The sequence below is a fragment of the Erpetoichthys calabaricus genome, chromosome 17 (genome assembly GCF_900747795.2).
Source record: "Erpetoichthys calabaricus chromosome 17, fErpCal1.3, whole genome shotgun sequence".
Lineage (NCBI taxonomy): Eukaryota > Metazoa > Chordata > Cladistia > Polypteriformes > Polypteridae > Erpetoichthys > Erpetoichthys calabaricus.
The window spans coordinates 78,146,126-78,173,888 of NC_041410.2; the positions used below are offsets into that span (position 1 = coordinate 78,146,126).

Here is a 27,763-nt window from a genome sequence, read left to right on the forward strand (position 1 = left end):
ACATTGTCTGGCACTAAAATATAAATATTAAATTAGAAAGCTAACTTTAAACGTGGCTGGAATTTCTTACTAGACTGCTGTTTCTGTTGTTCTTCAGATTCAACTGCACGTATGGCTACAATCAGATTGTGATTCAGACTACGAATGCTATGAATGTAATTATCCTGATCTCCAGGCTGTCAAATAAACGAACTACACGCTGTGGCGCAATGTAAAGAGGCTTTGCCTCTGACGTTGACGTCCGAGGTTCGATCCCCGAGAGGGGTGCCGCAAGTGTGTACGCCTCAATAAGGGCGAAACACATGTTGCATACTCTTTGCATTATTTGACAGTAAACTATGCAACATTCTATGATCTGCTTCTCGTAACTGAGAGGGCACCATGGCGGATGTTTGCCAACTTGCAGACCAACCACAAGCGTTACCTTGTAGGTAACCACCCATACAATCAGATTGTGATTCAGACTACGAATACTATGAATATATATATATATATTAGGCCTCACACACCTCCCTATCACAAATAACCACAGTTCTTTGTGCCTGCACACCCTGATAAACCATTTTGTACATCTTGCATTTTAACACCTCACTTTGTGGTTTTAAACTTACTAAGATCAGGCAACCTGATTTAAATCTACACCTCATTAGACTCAGACTGAAGTAGCACTGAAGGTTCACTTTAAAGTTAACACAGTTGATCATTCATTAATTTTGATTATTGTGAATAATTATTTTAAACTTTAGTTAACCCTCTCTACTTCAGAGAAGCTAAGCCTTTTATTTTCTAAAGCTTTAGCAGTTGTAAGGTGTCACTCTTAAACACTCTTGTTCATATTTTGACAATTTTCAAATATACTAACACTCACTTCAAGTCTGTTTGCCTTTTCTGATTCTTGCAAGCTTGAGCTCTTATTTGAAACTCGGAGGTTCACAGGCCCACTCAGCCCAGCACTGCCCACAGCTCAGTGTCTGAAATGTGGACTGTAGACTGAAATGTGGTCCACTGGCTCACAAAAATCTGTTTTTTTTAATTTTAGTTACCTAGCACTAACTCTAGCCCTGTTCACCCCCATTTAGTGGCACAGGGAGCCACAACACAATTAACAGAAGTAGGCATTAAGGCAGGAGTTGGTTCAGCAAAGTGTTTAAGTCCACTCAACCCCACTTACCTACAGCAGGCCAGTTCAGGGTGACCAGTTCACCCAAACAAACTCCAGAGAGACGGCGGCCACGAAGGGATTCACAGACAGCCACTTGGATGGTTCAGGGAACGACCGTCTTAACAGAGTTCCATTTCTGAGACATTTGTCCCCTAAAAATAAATATTTACAATATTTTTAAAATACATCTGTCACATGTTTTCTTATTATGTTGGGTCTTTTATTAATTACAGTCTTTTCAAAACAGTAATGCTGCTACATCATTTTTACCATTCATTAAAAATTCAAACTCTTTAAGTCAATGAAATCTAAAACATTCTCACAACAGACTGTACATTTTCAATTTTTTTAAATACTTTCCCTTACCTCAGTACTTTTGAAAATGTGGCTCTCCTTCCAAAGTCCAAATCTTTGAAGGTATTTTTAGCAAAATAAAAATGCTTTGGCTGAATGCATGATATTTCAAGTCAGACTTTCAATTAAAACAGAACATTTTAATTTCAACAACTTTATTAGTAATGTAACAATTTACAAACCGGATATTTTTTTAATACACATTTAGTCACAAAGAGTAAAAGCAAAATAAGAAATAAAACTAATCATAGAGAAAATATATAAAGTTAAAAAAATATATTAAAAATACACTGGATTTACATCCCATTTGGTATCAGCTTAATGAAAAATGCAGTGCAAAAAGTCACTCCAGAGTCGAGGAGCTGGTGTTGTAAGAAGTCACTGAAGCATCAGCATCATAAATTAATCAATCCAAGAACAATGGACTCTGAACATTAAAAGGGCAAAGGTGGGCAGCAGAGTTTTATTAGTGTTGCTCACCTGTCTGTGGTTGAAAGAGCTTATAAAAATATTAAGTATGTATAAGCATTCATTAATGCATATTGCATAACTAACTTGTGCTTTGCTGCATTGTAATGCATTTTTACTGAATGGTATTTTCCAGTTTATGTCAGTAAATGTGTACAGCTCTTTGAATATGTCAGTGGAAAGAAAGAATGCTGACAAAAACGTAAATTAATTCAAGTATAAAAATAAGGAATTTTACTAGGACTTAAAAGACCACCTAAAACATTGTAACAAACACACAAAGTAAATGCTCCATACTCACAATTATGTCATTATAATGTTTGAAAACTGTTGCATAGTATACAGTTAAGAATTCAGAATACAAAACAAACTTTTCAGCACCTTGTGCATCCAAAGCACAATATTAAACTGCAATACTTTTGTTTCAAGTGTACATAAATCACAAATGCATCAAATGAAAACAAATGCATCCTGATGCCCCAAAACTATGTTTAAAAAAAAGTATCTAGAATAAAGCTGAAAATTAAAGGCAAAGGTTCAGATTTAATTAGAAAAAAAACAAACATTAAATAATATAATCAAATGGAAACTAACATACAAATATAAATATCCATTCAATTACCAAAATGTGATACTGGATTAAAAATAAGATTTAGAATCAATTCAGAAAACTTATAAAAAAGACACCCAAAACAGTTTTTAATACCAAAGTGTGCATGAATCAATAAAGCCCATCCATTAAATAAAGATAATAATTCTTTACATTTACAGTGCATCCGGAAAGTATTCACAGCGCATCACTTTTTCCACATTTTGTTATGTTACAGCCTTATTCCAAAATGGATTAAATTCATTTTTTTCCTCAGAATTCTACACACAACACCCCATAATGACAACATGAAAAAAGTTTACTTGAGATTTTTGCAAATTTATTAAAAATAAAAAAATTGAGAAAGCACATGTACATAAGTATTCACAGCCTTTGCTGTGAAGCTCGAAATTGAGCTCAGGTGCATCCGGTTTCCCCTGATCATCCTTGAGATGTTTCTGCAGCTTCTTTGGAGTCCACCTGTGGTAAATTCAGTTGACTGGACATGATTTGGAAAGGCACACACCTGTCTATCTAAGGTCCCACAGTTGACAGTTCATGTCAGAGCACAAACCAAACATGAAGTCAAAGGAATTGTCTGTAGACCTCTGAGACAGGATTGTCTCGAGGCACATATCTGGGGAAGGTTACAGAAAAATTTCTGCTTCTTTGAAGGTCCCAATGAGCACAGTGGCCTCCATCATCCGCAAGTGGAAGAAGTTCGAAACCACCAGGACTCTTCCTAGAGCAGGCCGGCCATCTAAACTGAGCGATCGGGGGAGAAGGGCCTTAGTCAGGGAGGTGACCAAGAACCCGATGGTCACTCTGTCAGAGCTCCAGAGCTCCTCTGTGGAGAAAGGAGGACCTTCCAGTAGGACAACCATGTCTGCAGCAATCCACCAATCAGGCCTGTATGGTAGAGTGGCCAGACGGAAGCCACTTCTTAGTAAAAGGCACATGGCAGCCCACCTGGAGTTTGTCAAAAGGCACCTGAAGGACTCTCAGACCATGAGAACCAAAATTCTCTGGTCTGATGAGACAAAGATTGAACTCTTTGGTGTGAATGCCAGGCATCACGTTTGGAGGAAACCTGGCACCATCCCTACAGTGAAGCATGGTGGTGGCAGCATCATGCTGTGGGGATGTTTTTCAGCGGCAGGGAATGGGAGACTAGTCAGGATAAAGGGAAAGATGACTGCAGCAATGTACAGAGACATCCTGGATGAAAACCTGCTCCAGAGCGCTCTTGACCTCAGACTGGGGCGACGGTTCATCTTTCAGCAGGACAACGACCCTAAGCACACAAGATATCAAAGGAGTGGCTTCAGGACAACTCTGTGAATGTCCTTGAGTGGCCCAGCCAGAGCCCAGACTTGAATCCGATCGAACATCTCTGGAGAGATCTTAAAATGGCTGTGCACCGACGCTTCCCATCCAACCTGATGGAGCTTGAGAGGTGCTGCAAAGAGGAATGGGCCAAACTGGCCAAGGATAGGTGTGCCAAGCTTGTGGCATCATATTCAACAAGACTTGAGGCTGGAATTGCTGCCAAAGGTGCATCGACAAAGTATTGAGCAAAGGCTGTGAATACTTATGTACATGGGATTTCTCAGTTTTTTTATTTTTAATAAATTTGCAAAAACCTCAAGTAAACTTTTTTCACGTTGTCATTATGGGGTGTTGTGTGTAGAATTCTGAGGAAAAAAACTGAATTTAATCCATTTTGGAATAAGGCTGTAACATAATAAAATGTGGAAAAAATGATGCGCTGTGAATACTTTCTGGACGCACTGTATATTGCGCTTTTCTCACTACTCAAAGTGCTCTCCACACAGGAAGGACCCGGGAATCGAACCCACAATCTCCTTACAGCAAAGCAGCATCACTACCACTGCGCCACCTGTGAGGATTAATAAAGATACAGGATTTTCATGTTTATGGTTTTTGAATTGGTTCCAAATATCTTATTTCTGATCTACTATCGCATTTTGGTAATCGGACTGATTGCTTTAGTAACAGTAGGTTTTGTATAGAAGATTCAAATTTAGAATGTCCCTCAAAACAGCTCTTCAGCTGACCACGTTAGTATGGGCGTAATTAACTTTTAAAGTTAAGAGGTTATTCCTATTAAAATAAAGTATTTCTCACATTTACATTCTTAATAAACTGTTCTGCTTTTAAATTATTATGGTCAGTTCAGCATATATAATAGAGTTTTCTATGACTTGTAAGATTATTATGACATGCCTATAGACACCCTGTTTCACAAGCAAATCATTTGATAGCCAACAGATACAAGTCACTAATGATACCATTAGTAATGTCACTGTTCTGTGTATTATTATTATTATTTTTTTTTTATAAATGTGTATTACAAACACAATGACTTTTTCATTTGATGATTTAAAAACAATTCCATCATCTTGTCATCTTCCCTCAAAGTACTTATCTTACCTTTCTGCCTTCCATAATGCCAAAATCCAAAACGTGTACAAAACAGTGCACAGACATATACCCAAATACAAAAATCTTATACATACTGTCAGTTACACACAGTGCTGGTCTCATGCGTTTGCAGACAATCAAAAATACTCAGCAGTGCAGCTAATTTCTAAATTTGCTGACTTTATCATGTAAGGCTTTGATAGTGGATTGTGTAAATGTATTTCAGCCATGGTTGTCTTTCTGCCACAGTAAAGCACATTTTCAACCAGACTTGGCAACAGTGACACACAGGTCTTAAGACGGGGTGCAGCTCTCTAAGGCCACTGAGAAGCTTAAAGATAAATAACAAGGGTTACATCCAAATTTTTACAGCGTCTTCCTTACTTTGCTTCTTTTCATTTACATTTATCTCCAAAGCCCACATGAGATAAGCAATAGCAGATGAAGACACCATTATGAATGTCCAAATGAATTAAATCCTAATGAATAAATTAAACTATTTTAAATGAATGATTAGCTGGCAAAAACTGACAGTATCCATGACTGAATAATTGTTAGGCATGAATACTAAAACAGCAGTTCCATCTGCCATTTCTTTGTTTATACATTGCGGTCCTCCAGTAAAAGGTCATGTTAGCAAAATCTGGGCTGAAAGTACTTTACTATATATATATATATATATATATATATATATACACACCTTACTGTAACAAGAAATTCTAAAACTTGTTATGTACGAAGTGAATGAATAATTAAACTGTTATTTTTCATGGATGCAAAAGAGCTAAATGCATATGTATAAATGTGAATGTTGAGACTTGATGCACGTGACAATAGCTTTTCATTTTCCACTCCACTGGGGCTCAATTTGTAGTGTTTCTGGTCCAATATAATGAGCCCTGGGAATGCAAAGGCATCTGTTTTTATTTGAAAAGCTGACATAATCTACACATAATCTACTAAAGAAGAGGGTAATAAAGTAGAAAATATATTGTTTTTTAGTAAACCACAAAGGATATATGCAGAGTAAAATCAAAAACATGCATTTCCTTGAGTATGATTTAATGATTGTCTTCGGAGAAATCACAAGCAGCTACAGCAGTCCTTTATTTGCTTTTTCAAAGCTGTTTTTCGGTTTCCCTTGATGTAGGCTTGCTAGGTCACACTAAGCACAAAACAGCCTGCTACCACAATCTTATCTTTTAAACTTAATTTCTGTGTAGAAATGCAAATTCAAAACTATGTGCCATGTCCATGACAAAAATACCTTCTTTTTTCTTCATACAAACTGAATTATCTCTGAAATTCTGTCCTGCATTCATAAATGTGCAATGAACATTCATAAATGGCTTACTAGGCAGAACAGTTGAAATTCCACTTTTGATCATTTAAAGTACTATACATTCTTTCATCTTCAGTGGAACAAACAAAGGTTTAAAAGGACTTTAAAATGTTTACACAGAAACTGGGTAAAATGAACATCAACTTTAAAATGAGTAATTACATGAAAATATGATGAAAATGGCAAGTTTAAGCAGACTACAATATTTTTAAAAACTAAATGCTTTGTATGTTACATTTCAGTGTTTTTCCTTCTTATTTCTGACTATTTTAACATATAGGTTTTAAAAGATGAAGATGACAAAATTAAATAAATGTTTATTGCCATTTAAAAGGTTATGGTTAAAAAATATATCATATATATTATATATATTATATACAAACATACTGTATACACACACACACACACACACACACACACACACATAGACACACACACTCACACAAGTGCCAGTTCAGAATTATTAACATGTTAAAAAAAACTTGATAGATGTTGATCAAACAATTATTGACTTAAAATGAAACAAGTGACCAACCAGCTCATTTTTATACTATTACTGACTTAAAAGAGATAAACAGGGAACTGCCTTGTAATGAACATAAAACAGAAGTGCATCTTGGTGGCTCCATGACGTTTCAAGACCACCACAATCCCAAAAATCATTTTGGTCCTGGCTGTTTTTTTTTTTTTTTTTGAGTGAGTGAAGAGTTGGAAAGAAAATTAGCACATCACAGAAGAACCAAGCAAAAACAAACAAATAAAAGAAATGTATTACAAAATAAAATAAAAAATGGAAAAGCCCAGGTTCACCAAGGAAAGTGTCACTCAATTTACCAACTGTAGCTCAAAGGTGTGACTGTACCTGAAGTCACTAGAGGGCAGCACTACAGGGCTCTTCTATAAAGATTTGTTTGCTGTTAATAAACGGTGATTGCAGTAACCCAGTCTCCATTTTGGATCTGCTCCCAAGTCTGGGTAAAATGGCAAAACATATAAAGCATCAACCCCACATAGAAGTGGGAAATGATGGTGATTACAGTAACATGAACCACTATTTTAAAGTTGAAGACTTGACCAAAGTGGCTCTTGATCTAAGAAATAAAACGTACAGGAAAAAAAATATGTAGAATACATTTAAGTCAGTCGTGATTATATAATTATATTATAAGCAATGAGTGAATCAAAGTGTTATATTTTCAATAAAACTGTTACAATACTTACTGTAATTACACAACTCAGACTAAAACAGTCAAAACAGTGTCACTATGCTGTTAAGTTACGGGTTTATTTTTAAGTGAGCAATTTCTGATATAATTCAGAATATTTAATGAAAAGAAAGAAAGTAAGTATAGTTACGTGTTTCTTATTGAGAAAAACAACTTGTGCAGATTTTAAAGCTGATACTCCTTCATACTAGAGAAATTTGTAACATTAGTGTTCATTCAGCTTTCTGTAACATTTAGTCAGGTTGGAGTCTTCACTACAAAAGGAAGATGAGCATTTCTCAACCTCTGGAAAAAATTATTGAATTGTACAGGAGGGAACATCAATGCAGCAACAAGCACATGAAGCAGACACAGGCTTTGGAGGAATCAGGTCAAGGTCTTCATCATCAGGAATCTCATCCAGTCTATATCCATCTTGCAATAATTGTCTGTTAAGCTCTTGATTTACCTACAGAGTAAGAAAAATAATTCCTAAATCAAAATTTAATTTTGCATAATTAAAGGATATGTTTGGTATTTTTCCAAGTTGAAGTTACTTCTCACTTCTTTAATTGCCCATTCTGTTGCTTTACAATAGAGGGTATGGTGTACAGAGGAAAAGCTTAAAAGACATCTGTTGAATTGAACCACATCTTCTGTGTTTCTGCCCCATGTTTGTGACAACAAAAGGGATCTGGAAATATTCATTTATTGTATTTCCTTGTACTATTTTTCTCGTGATAAGGGTTCATTTTTTATTGACTTGTGCGAATTCTCACAAAAATATGTAAGTCAAAAGTAAAATCAACCATCATCAATGTGGCATAAAAAGTTTACTATGACTTGGTCAGTCAGGAAATTGGTGTTATGTTGTTCAAAAATAACATGCATTAACTATTTTACAATGTATGTGTAACATTGATCAATACTCAGCAACTATCTTGGTTTCAAGGATGTATTTGGTAAGTGTTTACGCTTTTCTTCTGTGCCCCATAGCCTGCAATGTAAAGCACTAGTCCAAGCAAGATATTTACATTAATTTAAATTTTTGACATTAGTAATAGATCTTTGGTAAGTAATAACCAGTTTAGCCTTTTTTTTTTTTTTTAATTTGCATTGCAGATTTTGAGACATTTGTTTCCTTCAAAAATATGGACTTACTCTATACCATAATCCTAAGGAACATTTAAAGTGATCTGGTGTGTAAGCAACAAATAAAAACAAAAAACATTTGAAACAAGAAATCATATAATGTAATATTATTTCAACCAAGGCACTATATTTGTTTTATTGCACTTTGTGCTGTGTTTTTAAAATATGCGTGACGTTTGGATACAATTGACTGCTCAATCAATGGCAGCCTATGTCCAAAGAATTCTATTTAAAGTGGATATACAGGTAAGGTGTTTGCAAATATGCATGTACAAGTCAGAGGGAAGACGGGCAAAACTAAAGACTGAAAATGCTAACTTGCTATTAAAAACAGCATGCCCTGGCAAAAATATATCAGGAATACAATCTAAGCTAAGATTGTTTCTTTTAATGTACCATATTATCACAGGTGTATTGAGTAAGAGCCAGCCCCTATATATATATATATATATATATATATATATATATATATATATATATATATATATATATATATAAAAAAAAAAACCTCATCATGATCAAAGGGCAAAAAATATAAAATAAATCCCATGAATCCGTGGATCTATCCTGCTGGACGTCTGACTATGGAAGTGACACTGAAGAAATGTGTTAGGTATATTTTGGTGGTACACTTTGCATCTCGTCATATAAGAAGGGCCAACTTTGCATGCGGTGGGATATTTCAGCATCATTCCCAGTCAGGAGTACCCCTTTATGGCAGCAGTCTACCACTCTACAAATATGCATTTCAGCAGGATAATGACCTGTGCCACAAAGCTGTAATGATTCCGGGAGCACAACAGTAAATTCATCTTAATGCAGCGGCCTCCCCAGTCATCAGATCTCAAATGAATCAAGTCTAAGATGAAGTAAGTTATTCATAGTAGCACCAAAACAGGGACACAAAAACACTGACAAGAGCAACTGTCCCTGTTCACCCAGTTAAACATTGCTTCTGATCAATACAAACTGAAGTCAAATGGAGGACCTAATTTCTAGGCAGTGGTTGTAAAAAAAAAAAGGTGGTCACTCACAGAGCAGCCATGTTATTTTGTCACTCTTCGATGGAAAAGCTGCTATATAAGTAAAATGAATTATTAGTATTATTATTATTAAATAGGTTGAATAAGGTGGCAATGTTTTACAAACTATAATGACAGCACTACCTTGAGTTGACCCTGGGAACAAGACACTATAGTGTACACACACTTCAATAAATTTGACACAATGGGGTCATGAACATAGGCCTAAAAACAACAACAAAAAAAAAAAAAAACAACTTTTTCAGCTTTCAACTACTCAAGCAGAACAACAAGCAAATGTACAATCTGAACACTTGCACTCAGTCTAGCATCTCCTGCATCAGCTGGTAAACCACCCAAGCAATGTTTAAGGACCAGCCTGAAACCTGACTGCTAACTAGAAGGAGAGATTTCATGCAATATTATTTCAATACAATCTGTTATTGTACCCTGGCACATTAATAAAATAAAAAATAAAAAAAAAAGGCTGAAATTTGGTTTTCTGACATGCTAGTGGATTGGATCGATGAAGGGGAGAAAAAGTACAAGAACTATATTTAGTGGAAGGTTACAAAAACAAAGGGAAAATTCTTCCACACATTAAAATGTTAATAGAATTATGTTTTATACTATGTAAATGCACTATGCTGCTTTTAAAGAGCTTATAGATACAGAACTAGACATGTCCAAATCAAGACACATTCAAGCTTAATTACCACCTGAAACAGTTAATACAGCCATACAGAGAGGTGCCACTTTTAAACTTTTTGCAAGGGACGGTACATTATGTGGAACTATAAATTTAACAGTACAGTTACACTTTTATTTAAATGATTTTGTGTTTTTCCTTGTATTGAAAGTTTGTTGTGCCAGTGGTGAAATCACAATTCAGGAAAAGCTTATATATTATCATTATTAAATATATGTGTACTGTACATGTAATTTTGAACCTGGGGAGAGGCTGGGGGATATTTATAGCCGGTTTTATTTTATATTTAAAATAACATAGCTATGCTGGAAAGTGACTAAAAGCAAGCAAGTAAGTTCATTGTATTTTATACATGTAACTAATCTGAATTGTGCCAAGTAAACTCCATTAATTTACATTTTTGAAACAGATTTGAAACAGACAACACACCTTTTGTTTTCCCCTGTAGTAGGAAGCCCTGCAGCAATCTCTCTTTCTATGCAACACCAACAGAGGATTTAAAGTCACACAGTGTAATCCAGAACTGTGCATACTACATAGGAGACATTTCCAGAAAACATACAGAGGTTTATTTAAAGAAAACTCTGAATGAGAGTTTGACAAAGTACACATGAGAAAGGAGCTGAGCCATGATAGTGTTTTTAACCTGGGTGCAACAAGTGGGAAGCAGAATGTACTATCTGTAGAGATAGCACATAGTTGTCGGAGCAAATATAGCTTATGTTCAGTCTACAAAGCACAAAATGGCTGCTGAAAGAGAGAACGAGAGAGAACTGGTCAGCCAAAGTAATGGACTACTTTGTTAGATGAGGTAAGATAAAGGGTACTGCAACTGTAGCTGCAGGTGTTTTGGCATTTCACTGTGACTGCACCACATTCTGTTGAAACAGCTCTAAAGGTACTTAAAAATACACCTTAATGCAGAACTGACAAAACATTGTCACATTATGTTTAAAACAGGGCTGTATTTTTGTTCTTTTCCTTTTTTGTAAATACTTAGGAGAACTATCAACATTTAACTGTTTAAAAGGTTTACTAGAAAGTTCAATGATAATTAAAAAGTTTACATTGATCAAAATTTTAAATTAGAAAAATCACCAAAGCTCCATCACTTAGGAGGAATGTGAAGACTTTCAATTAACCCTCCTTCTCGACAGACAACATATGGTCATACTACCACCATCCTAAAAAGGTTTAATGAGATTTGTACTCCAAACACAACACTGTACTTTAACCAAAATGTTCAACACTTGTCTCCTAAAAAATGTTATGTTGCCAAATGAGACATACATTGATGGCCCTTAGCAAACTTAGTAAAGGAAGCAATTTTTTTTGGAAACTTAGTGCTTTCCTACTTTTTAACTTCCTGCAAATACCCTCTTGTTCAGCATTTTTTCTTTTTAAACACTCACAGAAACAGGAATCAAGCATAAAAAAAAGTTGTGAATCATTAGCTGTAATTCTAGACATACTTGGAATTTCCTTGGTCACTGTATACAACAATCTTGTTACTCTCCATAAGAACACACATCCTTTAAATATCACTAACTGTACTGAACTCCTTCCACTTCTGAAAAATCGTCTGTAGAGTCTGATGAAAGCACAAGTGTATATAAATACTTTTGTAGCTCTTTCAAGCTCCTTAAAACCAAAAGCAAGGGACCAGTGGCCTCATGCATAACGCTGTGCGTAGAACTCACACTATAACATGGTGTAAGCACAAAAGCAGGAATGTGCGTACGCACAGAAAAATCCAGATGCAGGAATCTGTACGTACGCAAACTTCCACGTTCTTCCACTACATAAATCCCGATCAGCGTGAAAAGTAACGCACGTGCACGCGCCTTCTGTCCCGCCACAACTCCTCCCAGAATTACGCCTCTTTGAATATGCAAATCAATATAAATAGCCCTTAAGCTCAGCCTTCTGTGAAAAGACAATGGGAAAAGCACGGGGGAAAATATAAGAATTTCAGCGAATACCAAATGGAGGCAAAGGAAAAACGTACTATTTGTTGGTTTAAACAGTGGTATAATCAACAAAATGAAGTTGATCAAGTGACAGTGTCGGAGAAACTCAAAAGCTCAAGTTCACAAAGTCGCACAGTGCCCAAAATAAAAAAGAAATCACATATCAAAGTCGCCGTGAAAAGGCAAGTCGTAGCCCACCGTCTGAGTGTCGTATGAACGCTTATTAGGGTACAGACAAAAAAAATAGGCACACAATGGGTAAAAAGCACGGAATGTCAACTTTAATCTCGAAATTTCCACTTTAATCATGTAGTTTATTTTGCCATTAAAGTAGAACATCATAAACTTCATCTTAAAATCGTTTAATTTACTAGTTTCTCAAATCTCATTGTAACTAAAGTAGCACATTAAATGCTTTGTTCTGTATTTGATCTTCTGTGTGTGTGAATCACTACCTGCTTCTTAAACGGGCGTTCTTTTTCTCCGACAGGACACAGAATCCATTACATTCGTGATATTACAGCTCTCTGAATAATTGAAATACTGAGATGTATACGTGATATCTTTTTCATGATGATAGCAGTTAAAGCATGTTATTAAACATGGGAACACGGTGGCGCAGTGAATGTTCATGTCTCACACAAGAGGTTTGCTGCGCCATGCGCGACCTTCGATGAAATAATTTATTGCAGTAGTACTGTCTCTTTCAAACGTACTAACCTCCAATTCCTGTCCTTACTTTTCTTTCTTCAAATACCCAATCGCCACACAATCAGCTCTGTAATAGACGTGAAGCCATCTGTAAGCTTAGAACGCCGATTCGTCAAAACTTTTAAGGAACATTGAAATATCTTCGTAGTACATGTTTAATTATGCTATCCGTCTATCCTTCCAGTGTCGCGTCAGCACGAGCAAGAATACAACGCAATGCAGGAACAATCCATGAACTAGCTAGCGCTGCGGCACCGTGTCCTCACGTTTAATTATTAACAATACAGATTATTTAAATGAAGTTAAAGTTTTATCTGTATAATATAATCAACATATTTTGCTGCATTTAATCTTAAAAATGATATCGTCATCATATGTAAATTCGTGCTTTATAAAGTGGCGCAGGTTGTGCAATATTATAACTGTAGTGCAAGTTTACAGTGAGGTAATTGTACTTATAAGTCCAAACAGTTCTACAAGGAGCACTTGATGGACTGATTGAGTGCGTTTATAGTTCTTGGGATGAAACTTTTTCTACACCGCGAAGTCTGTACAGGAAAGTCTCTGAAACGTTTTGCCGTGGCTGTGTCAGCGTCTGCTTCATGCTGTATACCGATAATTCTCTTTCCGATCAGCTGCTGCTGTGATTCCCCACTCAGATACAGTAATATAAATACTCCAAGTGGTGCAGTGACAGTAATATGGAAAAAGATGATCTGCTGTGGCAACCCTTAACAGGAGCAGCTGAAAGAAGAAGAAGATGCATTGAGAGTAACAAAGCTAAAGCAGTTATGGTATTTGGAATACTATGGCTATTCCCTGGACCATTATATTGCTGCAGGTTAATTACAATCAGATGAATTACACTAATAAACAATATGCAGTTAGTTTCAGTGTATTAATAATGCCGCATCAGGAATGTGGATCTAAGAAAGAAAGGGTGACCACACAGGAACAGTAGCACTGCTTTGACGCTGGGTGCCGCCAGTCTACAAAACCGAGCGGAGAAATTGCGTACGCCAGGGTATGAGGTACCGTGGAAAAGTGCGTGGTTTTACGCCAAGTTTAGGTTTTATACATCGCGATTTGAGCGTGGAAACGTTAGTACGCAACATTTCTGTGCCTTACGCGCCATTTATACATGAGGCCCCAGGAGTCTCCTTTAGTATTGCACAAAATACATGTAACAGAAAAGTATTGAATTACCAAATTGCTAAAACTGTACTATACCAGCATTACGCAAAATGTGATGATTTTATTAATTGAAAAATGTGACTAAAATTGCTGTATGCTGCCTTTACTAAAAAGTAAGAGCTGGGTCTTTAAAAAAAAAAAAAAAAAAAAAAAAAAAAAAAAAAGCGAGGGGGACAACGGCAGCATAGAGTAGGTGTGGTGATTATCTAATAGCAATGCTTTATTGGGTGGTGTAACTAGCAGAAAACCAAATGTTAGCTAAGGCTTGTTTAGTGCCACTACATAAGGCTTCTTCCGTGACCAGAGCAATAAGAGTGCAATCTGAGCACGTGAATAAAAACTCATCAGTGATTTCAACCTCCATCACATGAACCCGTGTTGTTCTTCCGTGCTGTTAGTGTAAGAGCCTATCTAAGACAGTTAATATTTGATGTTAAATTCATATAGTGTTTGCTTGATGTTATAGAACATTAGTTTCTTATAGCTACCTAGAACATGGTATAGCCTTATACCATAACATGAGATAGAACTTTCTTAGCTATATCTGTAGAGCAGAGTGTTAATTAAGTCAGTTAAGAAATAGTCTTACTGCTATCATGGACTATTGGATATGTTTGCAAATAGGAGATGGCATACAGTTTTCTGACCATGTCTAACGTGCCTCAAATACGACTGTGTGACCAAATTTAGAGAAATGAAACAAGATTTATAAGCCTTAAACAGAACTTTCTAATAGAAGAATTTTTTTCTTTGCTATATCAATTTTTTAAATCTATTTTTGTGTGAACTTTTCTGCCTTGAATTTTTACTAAAACTTTTAAAACTAAAATATTTTGTCTGCGGAAATATTTCATCACACGTCACACTGGTGCTTGAAGCTTCCTATGAAGCAAACTAAAGCAGAACTTTGGTAACTCTGGATAAACACAGCTACAGTTACTATAGTTATGTGTTCAGCTTTGTTAACACATTTGTTGAGAAAAAACATTAGTTTTGCAATTTATTTTGAGAAAAATGCAGTTATTCATTATTTGCTTCGGTATCAATACTGTGGTGCAAAAGCTGTTCAATCCAACATTAGTATCTTTCCCATAGACGCATACAAAGGATGATAATAATATATATACATACAGTATATATATATATGATAGCTTGAAATTTTAGGTAAGAAGGGACCCAGTGTTGTTATGCTTAAGATTAGAAACAAGAAGCAGCTTATTTTAGAATTTCAGTTAATGAGGGCCTTAAGCGTTCAAAAAAGTTGCAGCCAATGCTATCTTCAAAAATTACTTCTGAAATACCAAGAGTATCAGCTGACTGCAACAATTACTCACTTCTGCAGAGGAATATCCTGAAGAGTACTGAGATTCCAATTCTGCTTCACTGGAAAATAAACACAGAAACATAAAATAAGTAAGGCAGCTCTATATATCACAATAGGGAAGCAAAAACAGTATGTTCCTCTTGCTCTAAAAGTCCTTTAAATTCTAAATGGCAGACCCCAAGCGGAGGTTATCACTCTATCATTAACACCTGACTGATAGATTGCTGCTGCTGAGATGGCTCTCCTTCTGACAGGTTTTTACATCTCAGCAATGGACTTCTGAAACTCTGTTAGAGTGACCATTAGGTTCTTGGTCACTTCCCTGACCAAGGCCTTTCTTGCCTTGTTACTCAGTTTTGCCAGATCCTTGGACTTCATGGCTTGATTTTTGTCCTGAAATGAAGTGTGAATTGTGGGACCTTATATGCTTTTCTAAACAATGTCCTATCAATTCAGTTTCATGAACTGAAGTGTGAACTGTAGAACCTTATATACACAGGTGTATGCCTTTCTAAACAATGTCCAATCAATTCAGTTTGCCACTGGTGTCATTATCTTAAGGATAATTAAAACAAACAGGATGGACCCAACCACAATATGAAGTGCAACAGCAAAGGGTTTGAATGCTAATATAAAGAAAGATTTCAGTTTTTGATTTTTAACAAATTTCCAAAAATCTCTGAAAATGTTTTCACGTTGACATTATGGGTTATTGAGTGCATATTGATGGCCGAAAATGGTAAATTTATCTATTTAAAATTAAATCTACAGCACAATAAAGTATACAAAAAGTGAAAGGGCCTGAAAATTTTCTGAACCAACTGCATATCCACTGCTTCTATTTAAAAAATATTCTGTAAAAATCAAACTAAATTGCTGCACCTTACAAAAATTAATTTCACAAAATGAATTCCATACAATCAAATCAACCATAACAAAACTAAATTTAACAACCACCCAAGAGAAAGAGAGGAGGGCAACAGCCAGAGTAAAACTTTAAGAATAGAAAAGAGGGAAGAGAATCCTTTGCCCCAATATAAATGCTTATTCGAAAATATTATTGATTAGATCCTGCCAGGTTTTAAAAATGTTTTGAACAAATCCTCTAAGTGAGAATTTCATTTTTTTCCAGTTTCCAATAATACATAACATCAGTTACCCAATTACGTAAAAGAGGTGGCCCAGGATTCTTCCAGTTGAGCAAGACATGTCTACATGGTAATAGTGAAGTAAAGGCAATTACAGTTTGTTTGTCCTCCTCCATTTTAAGTCCATCTGGGAGTCCACCTAACACAGCTGTTAATGGATTAGCAGTGAATGTGACACCAAGGCTATCTGAAAAGCATGCAAAGATTTTGGTCTAGAATGATGTTAATTTGGTGCACAGACAAAAATTGTGGCCTAGTGAGGCTGAAGCTTGCCCTGGAAATGTTTTGGACAATTGTAATGAGATGGATGTCCTCGATAAAAGATTTTAAGTTGAACAATTCTATGGAGCTAGAGCAGAATTCTGTGTGTGGCTGCCTTCCACTCCTTTTCTGAAATGTTGAGAAGGAGTTTTCCCTCTAAACTCTGGGATCTTTAAAAGGAAGGAACTTTAAAATGTTTGTATACATTATAGAAATACCATCAGAGTCTTCAAGACTGATCAATATTTCATCTGAAATAGAAATAATAATAATACATTTATACAAGGCGTCTTTCAGTTTACATCTTGCCTGAAGAAGGGGCCTGAGTTGCCTCGAAAGCTTGCATATTGTAATCTTTCTAGTTAGCCAATAAAAGGTGTCATTTTGCTTGGCTTTTCTCTACATTCATAATGGCTAACACGGTACAACACCCTAGTACTAGAGAACTCAAGGACACTGAACAAACAATAAATAAATAAATAAATAAATAAATAAATAAATAAATAAATAAAAAGACACAATTATAAACAACTTAAAACATCAGAAAATCTAAAAATTAAAACCAAACAAAACCACTATAAGCAGAAGGAAAAAGAAAAAACCATTTTAAACAGATGTGTTTTAAGTTTGCATTTGAAAAATGAATATGATTTGATGTTTTGGAGCTCCGCAGGTAATGACTTCCAGAGCTTGGGAGCAGAACGGCTGAAAGCTCTGCTCCCGATGGTGGTTAGACGGGCGGGCGGGACGGTCAGATGGGTGGAGGAAGAGGATCTAAGGTTACGGGATGGAATGACAACATGAAGAAGGTCAGACAGATATGGAGGGGCGAGGTTATGGATGGCCTTAAATGTTAATAGCAGAATCTTAAAATCAGTACAAAACTTGATCGGGAGCCAATGGAGCTGCTGCAAGACCGGAGTAATATGGTGAATAGATGGGGTTCGAGTGATGATACGTGCTGCAGAATTCTGGACTAACTGAAGCTTATGAAGAGATTTATTAGGGAGACCAAAGAGGAGTGAATTGCAGTAGTCCAGCCGAGAAGTGACAAGACTATGAACAAGAATGGCAGTGGTATGAGGAGTGAGGGAGGGGCGAATGCGATTAATATTACGTAGGTGGGAGGTAAGAAAAATTGGGGAGATTTTGTTTAGCAAAGTTTCTAATTTGAAACTAGTGGAAAATTTGTGTTGAGGGGAAGTTAAATTTGTAATTGTTCATAAGATGCAAAGACATTATCTATATACTAGGGATGCACCAATTCTGATAATGCCTATGTACTTATTTGCCAATTCCGATACAGATGACAATATACACATTTATAGGATACAAAGAAAAATGAGACTTGATCTGTCAAGAGAAGAATTACAGAGAAATGTATGCATTTATAACAAATGTTGCATACCACTTTCAGTCATTACAAACAAATGACAGAATCTTTATATTAAAAATAAGTATACAATATTTGAAGCCACTCCTTTGATATCTTGGCTGTGTGCTTAGGGTCGTTGTCCTGCTGAAAGATGAACTGTCGCCCCAGTCTGAGGTCAAGAGAGCGCTCTGGAGCAGGTTTTCATCCAGGATGTCTCTGTACATTGCTGCAGTCATATTTCCCTTTATCCTGACTAGTCTCCCAGTCCCTGCCGCTGAAAAACATCCCCACAGCATGATGCTGCCACCACCATGCTTCACTGTAGGGATGGTATTGGCCTGCTGAGGAATGGTGCCTGGTTTCCTCCAAACGTGATGCCTGGCATTTACACCAAAGAGTTCAATCTTTGTCTCATCTGACCAGAGAATTTTCTTTCTCATGGTCTGAGAGTCCTGTAGGTGCCTTTTGGCAAACTCCAGGCGGGCTGCCATGTGCCTTTTCCTAAGGAGTGGCTTCCGTCTGGCCACTCTACCATACAGGCCTGATTGGTGGATTGTTGCAGAGATGGTCGTCCTTCTGGAAGGTTCTCCTCTCTCCACAGAGTACCTCTGGAGCTCTGACAGAGTGACCATCGGGTTCTTGGTCACCTCCCTGACTAAGGCCCTTCTCCCCCAATTGCTCAGTTTAGATGGCCGGCCAGCTCTAGGAAGAGTCCTGGTGGTTTCGAACTTCTTCCACTTGCGGATGATGGAGGCCACTGTGCTCATTGGGACCTTCAAAGCAGCAGAATTTTTTCTGTAACCTTCCCCAGATTTGTGCCTCGAGACAATCCTGTCTTGGAGGTCTACAGACAATTCCTTTGACTTCATGCTTGGTTTGTGCTCTGACATGAACTGTCAACTGTGGGACCTTCTATAGACAGGTGTGTGCCTTTCCAAATCATGTCCAATCAACTTTAATTTAATCCATTTTGGAATAAGGCTGTAACATAACAAAATGTGGAAAAACTGATGCGCTGTATATCCTTGTGTCTTTTTTTTTTTTTTTTTTTTTTTTTACAGAAAATAAACTGAAGTGCTGTGATCCTTTACGTGTTTTACAAATAAAACAAATGTATTAAATATTGCTTTGTGGTGGTCTTTAAATATTTTCTGTGTATTATAATCATTTATTTAGCAGACAGCATTTTTAAAATAAACTGTAAAATCTCACAATATTGCACAGCATGTCTTAAAGTAACACATAATGTCAAAGTTAGTGAGAGGTAAATTTTAACTCTGCATTGAAAACAGCAATTCTTGTATCTCAGGTCTACAATAGTGACAACACAGTACATGGTTTCTGTGTAAATTTCAATGAAACTATTGTTTATAGCCTCCAAGAAAGCGTTTTTACTGGTTTTGACTCCAAAATCAGTATGAGCGCCCTTAGTCAACAGTCATTTTTAATGTATTAACTAAGGGAATAACGTTGGAAGCCAAGACTTCAGATTGGCAATTTTTGTTTTGTCACTTGTTCAAATGGAGAAAGGAGTATGATTAGAGTTGTAGGTAATTCAAAATTGGAGGCTTAAGCCCCAAGGGCTCTTTTCTGCTCCAGCAAGCTTTGCAGCATATTAAAGGTACCATTCCTTCTAGTCAAAACATCTAATTGAAGCATTTTCGGCTGCATAGAAGTAGTTTTGAGATGAGAGTTGGCTAATTGTAAATGTTTAAAATGACCAACTATTTTTCTGCTAATCGCTGTTATATCTGAGACACTTCGCTGGGATAGTATACCGTCGTTCACAGCAATCTGTAAAGTATGAGCAAACTATGGATCCTGCATTCCTCCATAGCCTTTGCAATGTTACGTGTTCTGTCTCTTAGTGCTATATGAACATCCTCTTTGGGCATTTTCTATATTTCAAACATTCTTTTAAACGCCACAGAAAGTGCAGCACCTGTGTGTGATCTAGAGCATTCTTGGGCATGCAAGATTGCTCTCTGTAACTCAAAATTGCAGTTGATCCACTGAGCAGGCAAACTAAACATGCACATAGGACTCGTATCAGATGTCCATGTATCAGTGGTAAAGCTTATAGCTATGATATCATCAGCAAGGAGTTTGTGCTCATGACTTTCCACATTATTATGTAGCTATGGAATTGCTACATCAGAGAAATAATGGCAACTGAGTATCAGGTAATGGGGCTCGAGATGCTCAACCAGCCTTCAAAATCCCATATCTTCTACAACAGAAAATGGCTGATCATCCACAACAATAAATTCCATCACCTTTGCCATCATTGATTTTTCAAGTAACTGATCAACAGACTGAGCAACTGCAGTTTTTGTGCACGGTGGCACAGGATTCTCCTCTTTTCCTCTGAAGAATTACATACATCTATCAGGACGACGTGTCTTCAAGTGTGTAATTAAGTTGGTGGTATTGAAATTTCTCACTTTGGTACCTCTGCGCAAGACATTCATCAAACAAGTGTTACAAATAGAATATTTTATGTCGCTTTCACTTACTCTGAAAAACTTCCACACGGCAGATATTTTCGCACAGTAGCTCAGCGTCACCTAAACATCTTGCCCATCCGGAAAACAGTGAATGAATCATCAAAGAATCTGTTTGAATTACCAGTCAAATTTAGTCATTGGTCCGATACTGATGAAATTATGTTAACCCATGTGAGAGTAGGGGGTGCTGTCGCACCTCCAAACCCGCAGACAACACGCCCAGACACCAGGTAAAAGTACCAATATTAAATTTATTATAATAATAATGTGCACAAAGCACCTCCACTATACACAATAATAAATCAATAATAATCCACAATATTCAATTCCTCCTCTCCACCCAGCAGCTCTGTCACACTTCCTCCCAACTCCGGCTCGATCTGCTGGGTTTCCCACAGTCCTTTTAAAGTCCATGACCCGGACGTATTCCTTCTCCGGGTTGTAAAAACATAAAATGTAATTGAACAAAATGTATGTAAGTACAGAAAATAGGACAGAATGATCAAACTTGTTTGTGTTTTGCGTACGTGACAAAAAGCATATATACTTTCTGGAAGTTTTCTTTCAATGATGTGTGTGACAAGAAAATATACCTTTAGGGTAAAGACTTTACCAATTGGAATAATACAAAATGAGTCAGGACGCTATTTTTATTGCTTACGTGGTCAACGATCAGGAGACTAGAAAGGTATAAAAGAGCAAGGATATCTGCGCTCGAGGCAGATGAAGTGCGGTGTCCTAGGACTGTATTTCTCTGTCATTTTACCCTTGTCTGGTATGTATCAATAAAAGGTTTTTACTAATTTTAATTTTCTTCTCTGTCTTCAGTCACAAAAAGTGTCCACAGGGTCAAACGCCTTCTTCAAGTATCCCAGAAGTACTGTGGGCTTCCATCCTCATGACTTCGAGGTACTTCTGGGTTGACGTAACCATAACAGTCCCCGGGTTCTAGATGAGCTCCCACAACACCCAACAGGGCTGAAGAGACGGACTCCATGTCCCATGCTGCCCTGCGGGAATCCGAGGAACCATTTCCATCCAGGGGAGCTGCCATCTAGCGTCCCGGGGGATGTATTGCCCTGAAAAGGCTATTTTCTTTTGATGAGGGATGTCCCAGCCAGCCAGAAACGCCGGCCATCCATCACATCCATTATCTGCCAACACAGATATTAATCCAATATCATTGTGTATCTCTACTATACACAATTCTCTAAATGATTTAATCCTGAATGTTTTCCAAACATTAAAAACTGTGTAAGTTTGAGACGGTAGAAAAAGGTGGTTATTGCATAGAGGTGCAACAGATAAAAGGTTCGCCATCTTGAAGTGCTTCTTACACTGGATCCATATTCTGAGTGAATGAAGCACAATTGGGTTGTTAGTATATTGGTGATAACTTATATTTACCAGGGTACAAAGCAAAGTATATAAAGAAGTACTGCAGGATTTTAACTATTGCTGACAAAGCTTGTGTGTGTTCATCAATTTGTGTCAATGTCCAGGTTTTTGTAGCTTGTATATTTGCCACCAAGTAATGAAATTTAATGTTAGGTGCCATGCCACCTTTTGTTTTAGGTCTTGTACGATCGCCCTTTGGATGTGTGGATGTCTCGATTTTCCAAATAAATGAGGTTATGATTGAATAATTTCGTAAAAATGATTTGGAGAACACATTTTTTACCGGCTTGATTGTGATCTTTATGGCAGTGCTCACTGCAGACTTGATTGAAATGTCATACTGTACCTCAAAATCAGGCAAAGAACAAATTGAGCTTTTCAATATACTTAATATTGCTGTTGAAATGATAAACACATACACATACTGCATTTTATGTACTTAATATTAACCATACAGAAATTAATTAAAAATGACACAGTATAATTGTGCAAATAGCTTCATAAACTACCTCTAAACATTCCTTTGACCTTAAAGCAAAAAGAATAATTTCTTCCAGCAACAATACACAGAAAGGTGCAGGATACTTCATTCAAAAATTTAAAAAATACATAGAAGTAACAAATCATAAATTATAAAGGGTTTTACCTTTACGAGTGAAATGCAATACTTGTCCCATATTTTTCAACAAAATAACCATTTGCAAAATACTAATACCAAAACCAATGCCAATAACAAGTAAAACATTGGAAGCAGGAAGACGGATAGGGATTAAAAGGTAAAATGCGATCACACTGAAGAGCATGCAGCTACAGATAACTGTACAGTTAATTGACAATTGAACATCCTAGTAGTCACCAAATGATATACAATATTTTATCACTTCTTAATGATGCAGGTGGTATGAAAAATAGACCAGAAGTACATTAAGAAAATGGTTTCTGATGCTGAACATCTTAGATGCATTTTAATTCAATAAGTTCTTTGACTAAATCTAAAACAAATAGTGTATCAACTTCTGTAATTTGACAGCAAAAGACAGATGAAAAAATATTTTCTTAAAACTTTTACATCACACATTGACAAATAAAACAATTGTATTGATCACTAAAAAGAATTCTTACCTATCGGAATCTATAGATACAAGTGTATCCTCTGGATTCTGGCTTAAAGCCGCATAACCCTTGTTAAACTTCACATTCCTATGATTAAAAAAAAATACATAAAACATTGTTAATAGGTTTGTGCTACAAAAAAATTACACAAACTGTGCATTAAATATTTCAAACCATGCTTAATACATTGTTGTTTGTCATAATGTACAGTATCAAATCAAGCTTAGTAAAAGGAAAATTGCAAGACATACACATTTTACAAATTAAGAAATTAATACTGATGATGACCCTAACATAAAATGCATCAATCCATCCATCTTCCTAGCCTGCTTATCCAGGGTAGGGTCACAGGGCAGCTGTAGCCTATCCCAGCAAACAAAGGGTACAAAGCAAGAACACCACTTGTACAGGGGCACTAGTCCATCATAGGGTGATCATGAATACAAACACGAACACACAAACACGGGCCAATTCACCCAACCTGCATGTCTTTGGAGTGAGGGAGAAAACTGGACCACCCAGAAAAAACCCAAGCAAACTCTTTGCGGGGAAATGCAGGGAACAAACCCTGATCTCCTTACTGTGAGGCAGCAGTACTACCACTATGCAGCTACCATTCTAACAAATACTGTATCAGGAAATGCTTTTGTAATTATATATTATAAAATTTGTCAACACTTTCAAAGCAAATTACATAATGATGCATAATGAATAAGAAGCAGGAAGCAAAACTTTTAAACATAAATCTGTGAAAACACACAGGCCACCTGGGAAAACTAAAATTATACTAAGTAACAACCTTTTCCTTGCTATTCCATCAATTCCACCTTATTCACTTCTGTGAAATCAGTGTGCCAATGTCATATTTGTCAGTAAAAGGCAGATTTTGAAATGGTTTACATATACCAGCATTTGCTGAGGGTAAAAAAAAGACAAATCTGAAGAAAATGGTTTTACTGTCAAGACTGACAAATTACGCATAGTGGCCATGTATTTTGCATGTTGAAGTGAGATACAGAGAAGTGAGTAGTCAGGTTTGAAAGCTGGCCTACAAATAAATATATTACTTTACAATATATTGCAGGTACAATTATTATTTTACATTAGAAAAAAGAACAAAGCCATTATGATACTAAAACTCTTGTAACTAAAAGCACAGGAAAGATTCAAACAACTATGAAAAAGTGTCACACTGCTTCAGAAAACATAAAGCAGTTAATTACCCAATATTTTAAAAAACTTTTGCAAACCACAAAAATGATCAACTATAAGATAACGTGGCATAAAGAAATATTCGAGATTCAGAGACCTAAAAGCAATCAAAAAATGTTGTTTGGAAAGAAGCAAAGGTTCTGAATCAACTTAACAAAGAACATTTTCTGAAACAATGCTTATCTGTATGGCGGAAAAACAGCAAGCTTAAGAGTGAAAGTCTTAGAACATGTTGCTGCAGTAACATGGCAATTCTCCTTTGGAATCAATAAATATCTTGCTTTAGAACCTTACTTAACAAAGCAAGCTCAGTTCTTAAACTTATGGTCAAGTAAAGATTAACCTATTTCAGTATTATCAGTACTACCTTTTCCTGTATTCAACAATTACAAACACAGTATCAAATATAGGTTAAAAAAAATAAAAATTCAGATTACATTGTCATAACTTGCACAATCTAAAAAACTACACAAGCAAAATTTCAACAACCCAAAATGTTAATTCAGTCTTCAGTCAAGTAAACCAATAGCAATAAGGAAAGTGAAAATTAACCACAACCGTTATCAAATTATGGACTCTTTTAAATGAAGCACACTAGAAACATGTTTTGAATACACAGATTAATGCATACAATATGTCAAAAAAAGTTTTATTGTGGGATGGCTTGGTTGTCTCCTTCATTAAGACATATTTAGGTTCAGTAACCTGAACAGCAACAAAGCAAGGCAGATAGGACTATACTTTTATTTCAATTAAGCATGTCATTCATTTTCAGTTCTGGTGAAGAGTTAAGGATTGTAGCATTATGGCCTAAAATTTACAATGTGGATTATGTGGACTCAACTGAAAAGCCAGAAGGTGATTTGCACAAAGACTTGTGTGCTAAAAAAGGGCAATGTGTCAAAGTGAGTAATCAGAAAGTCAGCAGAATGGGACACCAGTTCCCTAAGGAGGTAATTTTTTAAGACATTGTTAACAAAAATATATACAAAGAAAGCAGTCGCAGGTGACATACAGAGTAGAACAAGCAAATGGTGCTCATAGGGTAGGGTCGCTCATGCAGAGCATTCAGTGTAGCCGGAGTGATCAGCTTTCTCCGAGAGATTCCTGTGGATGCCAAGAGACAGTACAGGGAGAAGGGAGCAGGGCTTGAACACTGAGGGATAGCAACAGGAACACGAGCTGAACAGAAAAGGCTGACTGAGCTTGTCAGAGCGCATCTCTGATTGTTGACTATACTGTAAGGGTAAGCAGCAGCGAAATGGGATAAGAAGGTGGCATCAAAGCTCTTGGTTGGTTTTAAGGGGACTGTTTCCGACTTGTTTAAATGTGGAATTTAAGAGTTTGGATTATTTACTTGAAATTTAACCCTCACTAGTACACTGTTTTATGAATTTCTTATTTAAAGAAACCAGCACTGCACTTTGTTGTTTGAGCAATGTGCGAAAATAAAAGCACTTTGCACCATCTCATGCTGTTGTGCCTTCATTGCCCATTCTATCTTCGGTCATGACTATTGATACCCCGGATTCAACGGGAGTATGCCAGGTGCAGGCAACCCAGGAATCACATGCCTGAATTACATGAAAAACGTACTGGCTGGTTTTGATAATTTCAAGAACATTACTACCTTATTAGTTTACTATGGCTCCTGTATTAAGTACAAAAGGCCTCAACTCAGTCACCCAAAAATTGGTGTACAGTAATCCCTCCTCCATCGCGGGGGTTGCGTTCCAGAGCCACCCGCGAAATAAGAAAATCCGCGAAGTAGAAACCATATGTTTATATGGTTATTTTTATATTGTCATGCTTGGGTCACAGATTTGCGCAGAAACACAGGAGGTTGTAGAGAGACATGAACTTTATTCAAACACTGCAAACAAACATTTGTCTCTTTTTCCACAGTTTAAACTGTGCTCCATGACAAGACAGAGATGACAGTTCCGTCTCACAATTAAAAGAATGCAAATATATCTTCCTCTTCAAAGGAGTGCTTGTCAGGAGCAGTGACTGTCACAGAGATAGAGAGAAAAGCAAACAGATCAATAGGGCTGTTTTTCTTTTAAGTATGTGAAGCACCGCGGCACAAAGCTGTTGAAGGTGGCAGCTCACACCTCCTCCGTCAGGAGCAGACAAAGTGAGACAGAGTTTGTTTTTCAATCAAAAATCAATACGTGCCCTTCGAGCTTTTAAGTATGCGAAGCTCTGTGCAGCATGTCGTTTCACGAAGCAGCTGCACAAAAGATCACAACGTGAAGATAATCTTTCAGCATTTTTAGACGAGCGTCCGTATCGTCTAGGTGTGCGAACAGCCCTCCTGCTCAATCCCCCTACGTCAGGATCAGAGAAAGTCAGCGCAAAAGAAAGAGAAAAGTAAGCTGGGTAGCTTCTCAGCCATCTGCCAATAGCGTCCCTTGTATGAAATCAACTGGGCAAACCAACTGAGGAAGCATGTACCAGAAATTAAAAGACCCATTGTCCACAGAAACCCGCGAAGCAGCGAAAAATCCGCGATATATATTTAAATATGCTTGCATATAAAATCCGCGATGGAGTGAAGCCGCGAAAGGCGAAGCGCGATATAGCGAGGGATTACTGTATGACTGTATTAATATCTCACCCACATACAATAATGTGAAAAAGTAAGTACACTTCATTAAATGTTTTTTATTCTTTGTTAACATATGCTAGATATAGGTCACATAATGGGGGGGGGGGGGGGGGGTGAAAATTTGCCTTTGCAATAATTATTCAAAGAAAATTTCTGTTAAAAAAAGTAAGCACACCCTTGGCTCAAATAGTGAATACTGTTCCCTTCGGCAGAAACAACCTCATGCAGGTGTTTCCTAGAACTACCTATCAATCTCTGACTTTAACTAGGAGAAGGTTTCTCCTACTCCTCCATGTAGAATTCTTTCAGCTACATGTTTCAGGGGGTGTACTGTGTGCAGAGTTTCCCCCACAGCAACTAACTGCGATTCAAATCCAGGCATTGACTTGGTCATTCCAGAGCTTTCCATTTCTTTCTTTGCAGCCATTCCTTGTTGGAGTTTCTGGTATGTTTAGGATCTATGTGATGTTGCAAGGTACACGTTCAGTAGA

General features: G+C 36.8%; 1 protein-coding gene across 1 annotated transcript in view; it reads right to left on the bottom strand.

Moving 5' to 3' along the window:
• Positions 1-1,654: 1,654 nt before the first annotated feature.
• fam219b (family with sequence similarity 219 member B) overlaps positions 1,655-27,763 on the bottom strand; it is a 69,206-nt gene continuing 43,097 nt past the window's right edge. The window contains exons 4-6 of the mRNA XM_028822945.2: positions 23,459-23,536; positions 15,658-15,706; positions 1,655-8,034 (exon numbers count right to left, since the gene is read on the bottom strand). Of these exons, the coding sequence (XP_028678778.1) occupies positions 7,882-8,034; positions 15,658-15,706; positions 23,459-23,536 (280 nt within the window). The 3' untranslated portion in view covers positions 1,655-7,881. The remainder of the gene's footprint in view (positions 8,035-15,657; positions 15,707-23,458; positions 23,537-27,763) is intronic.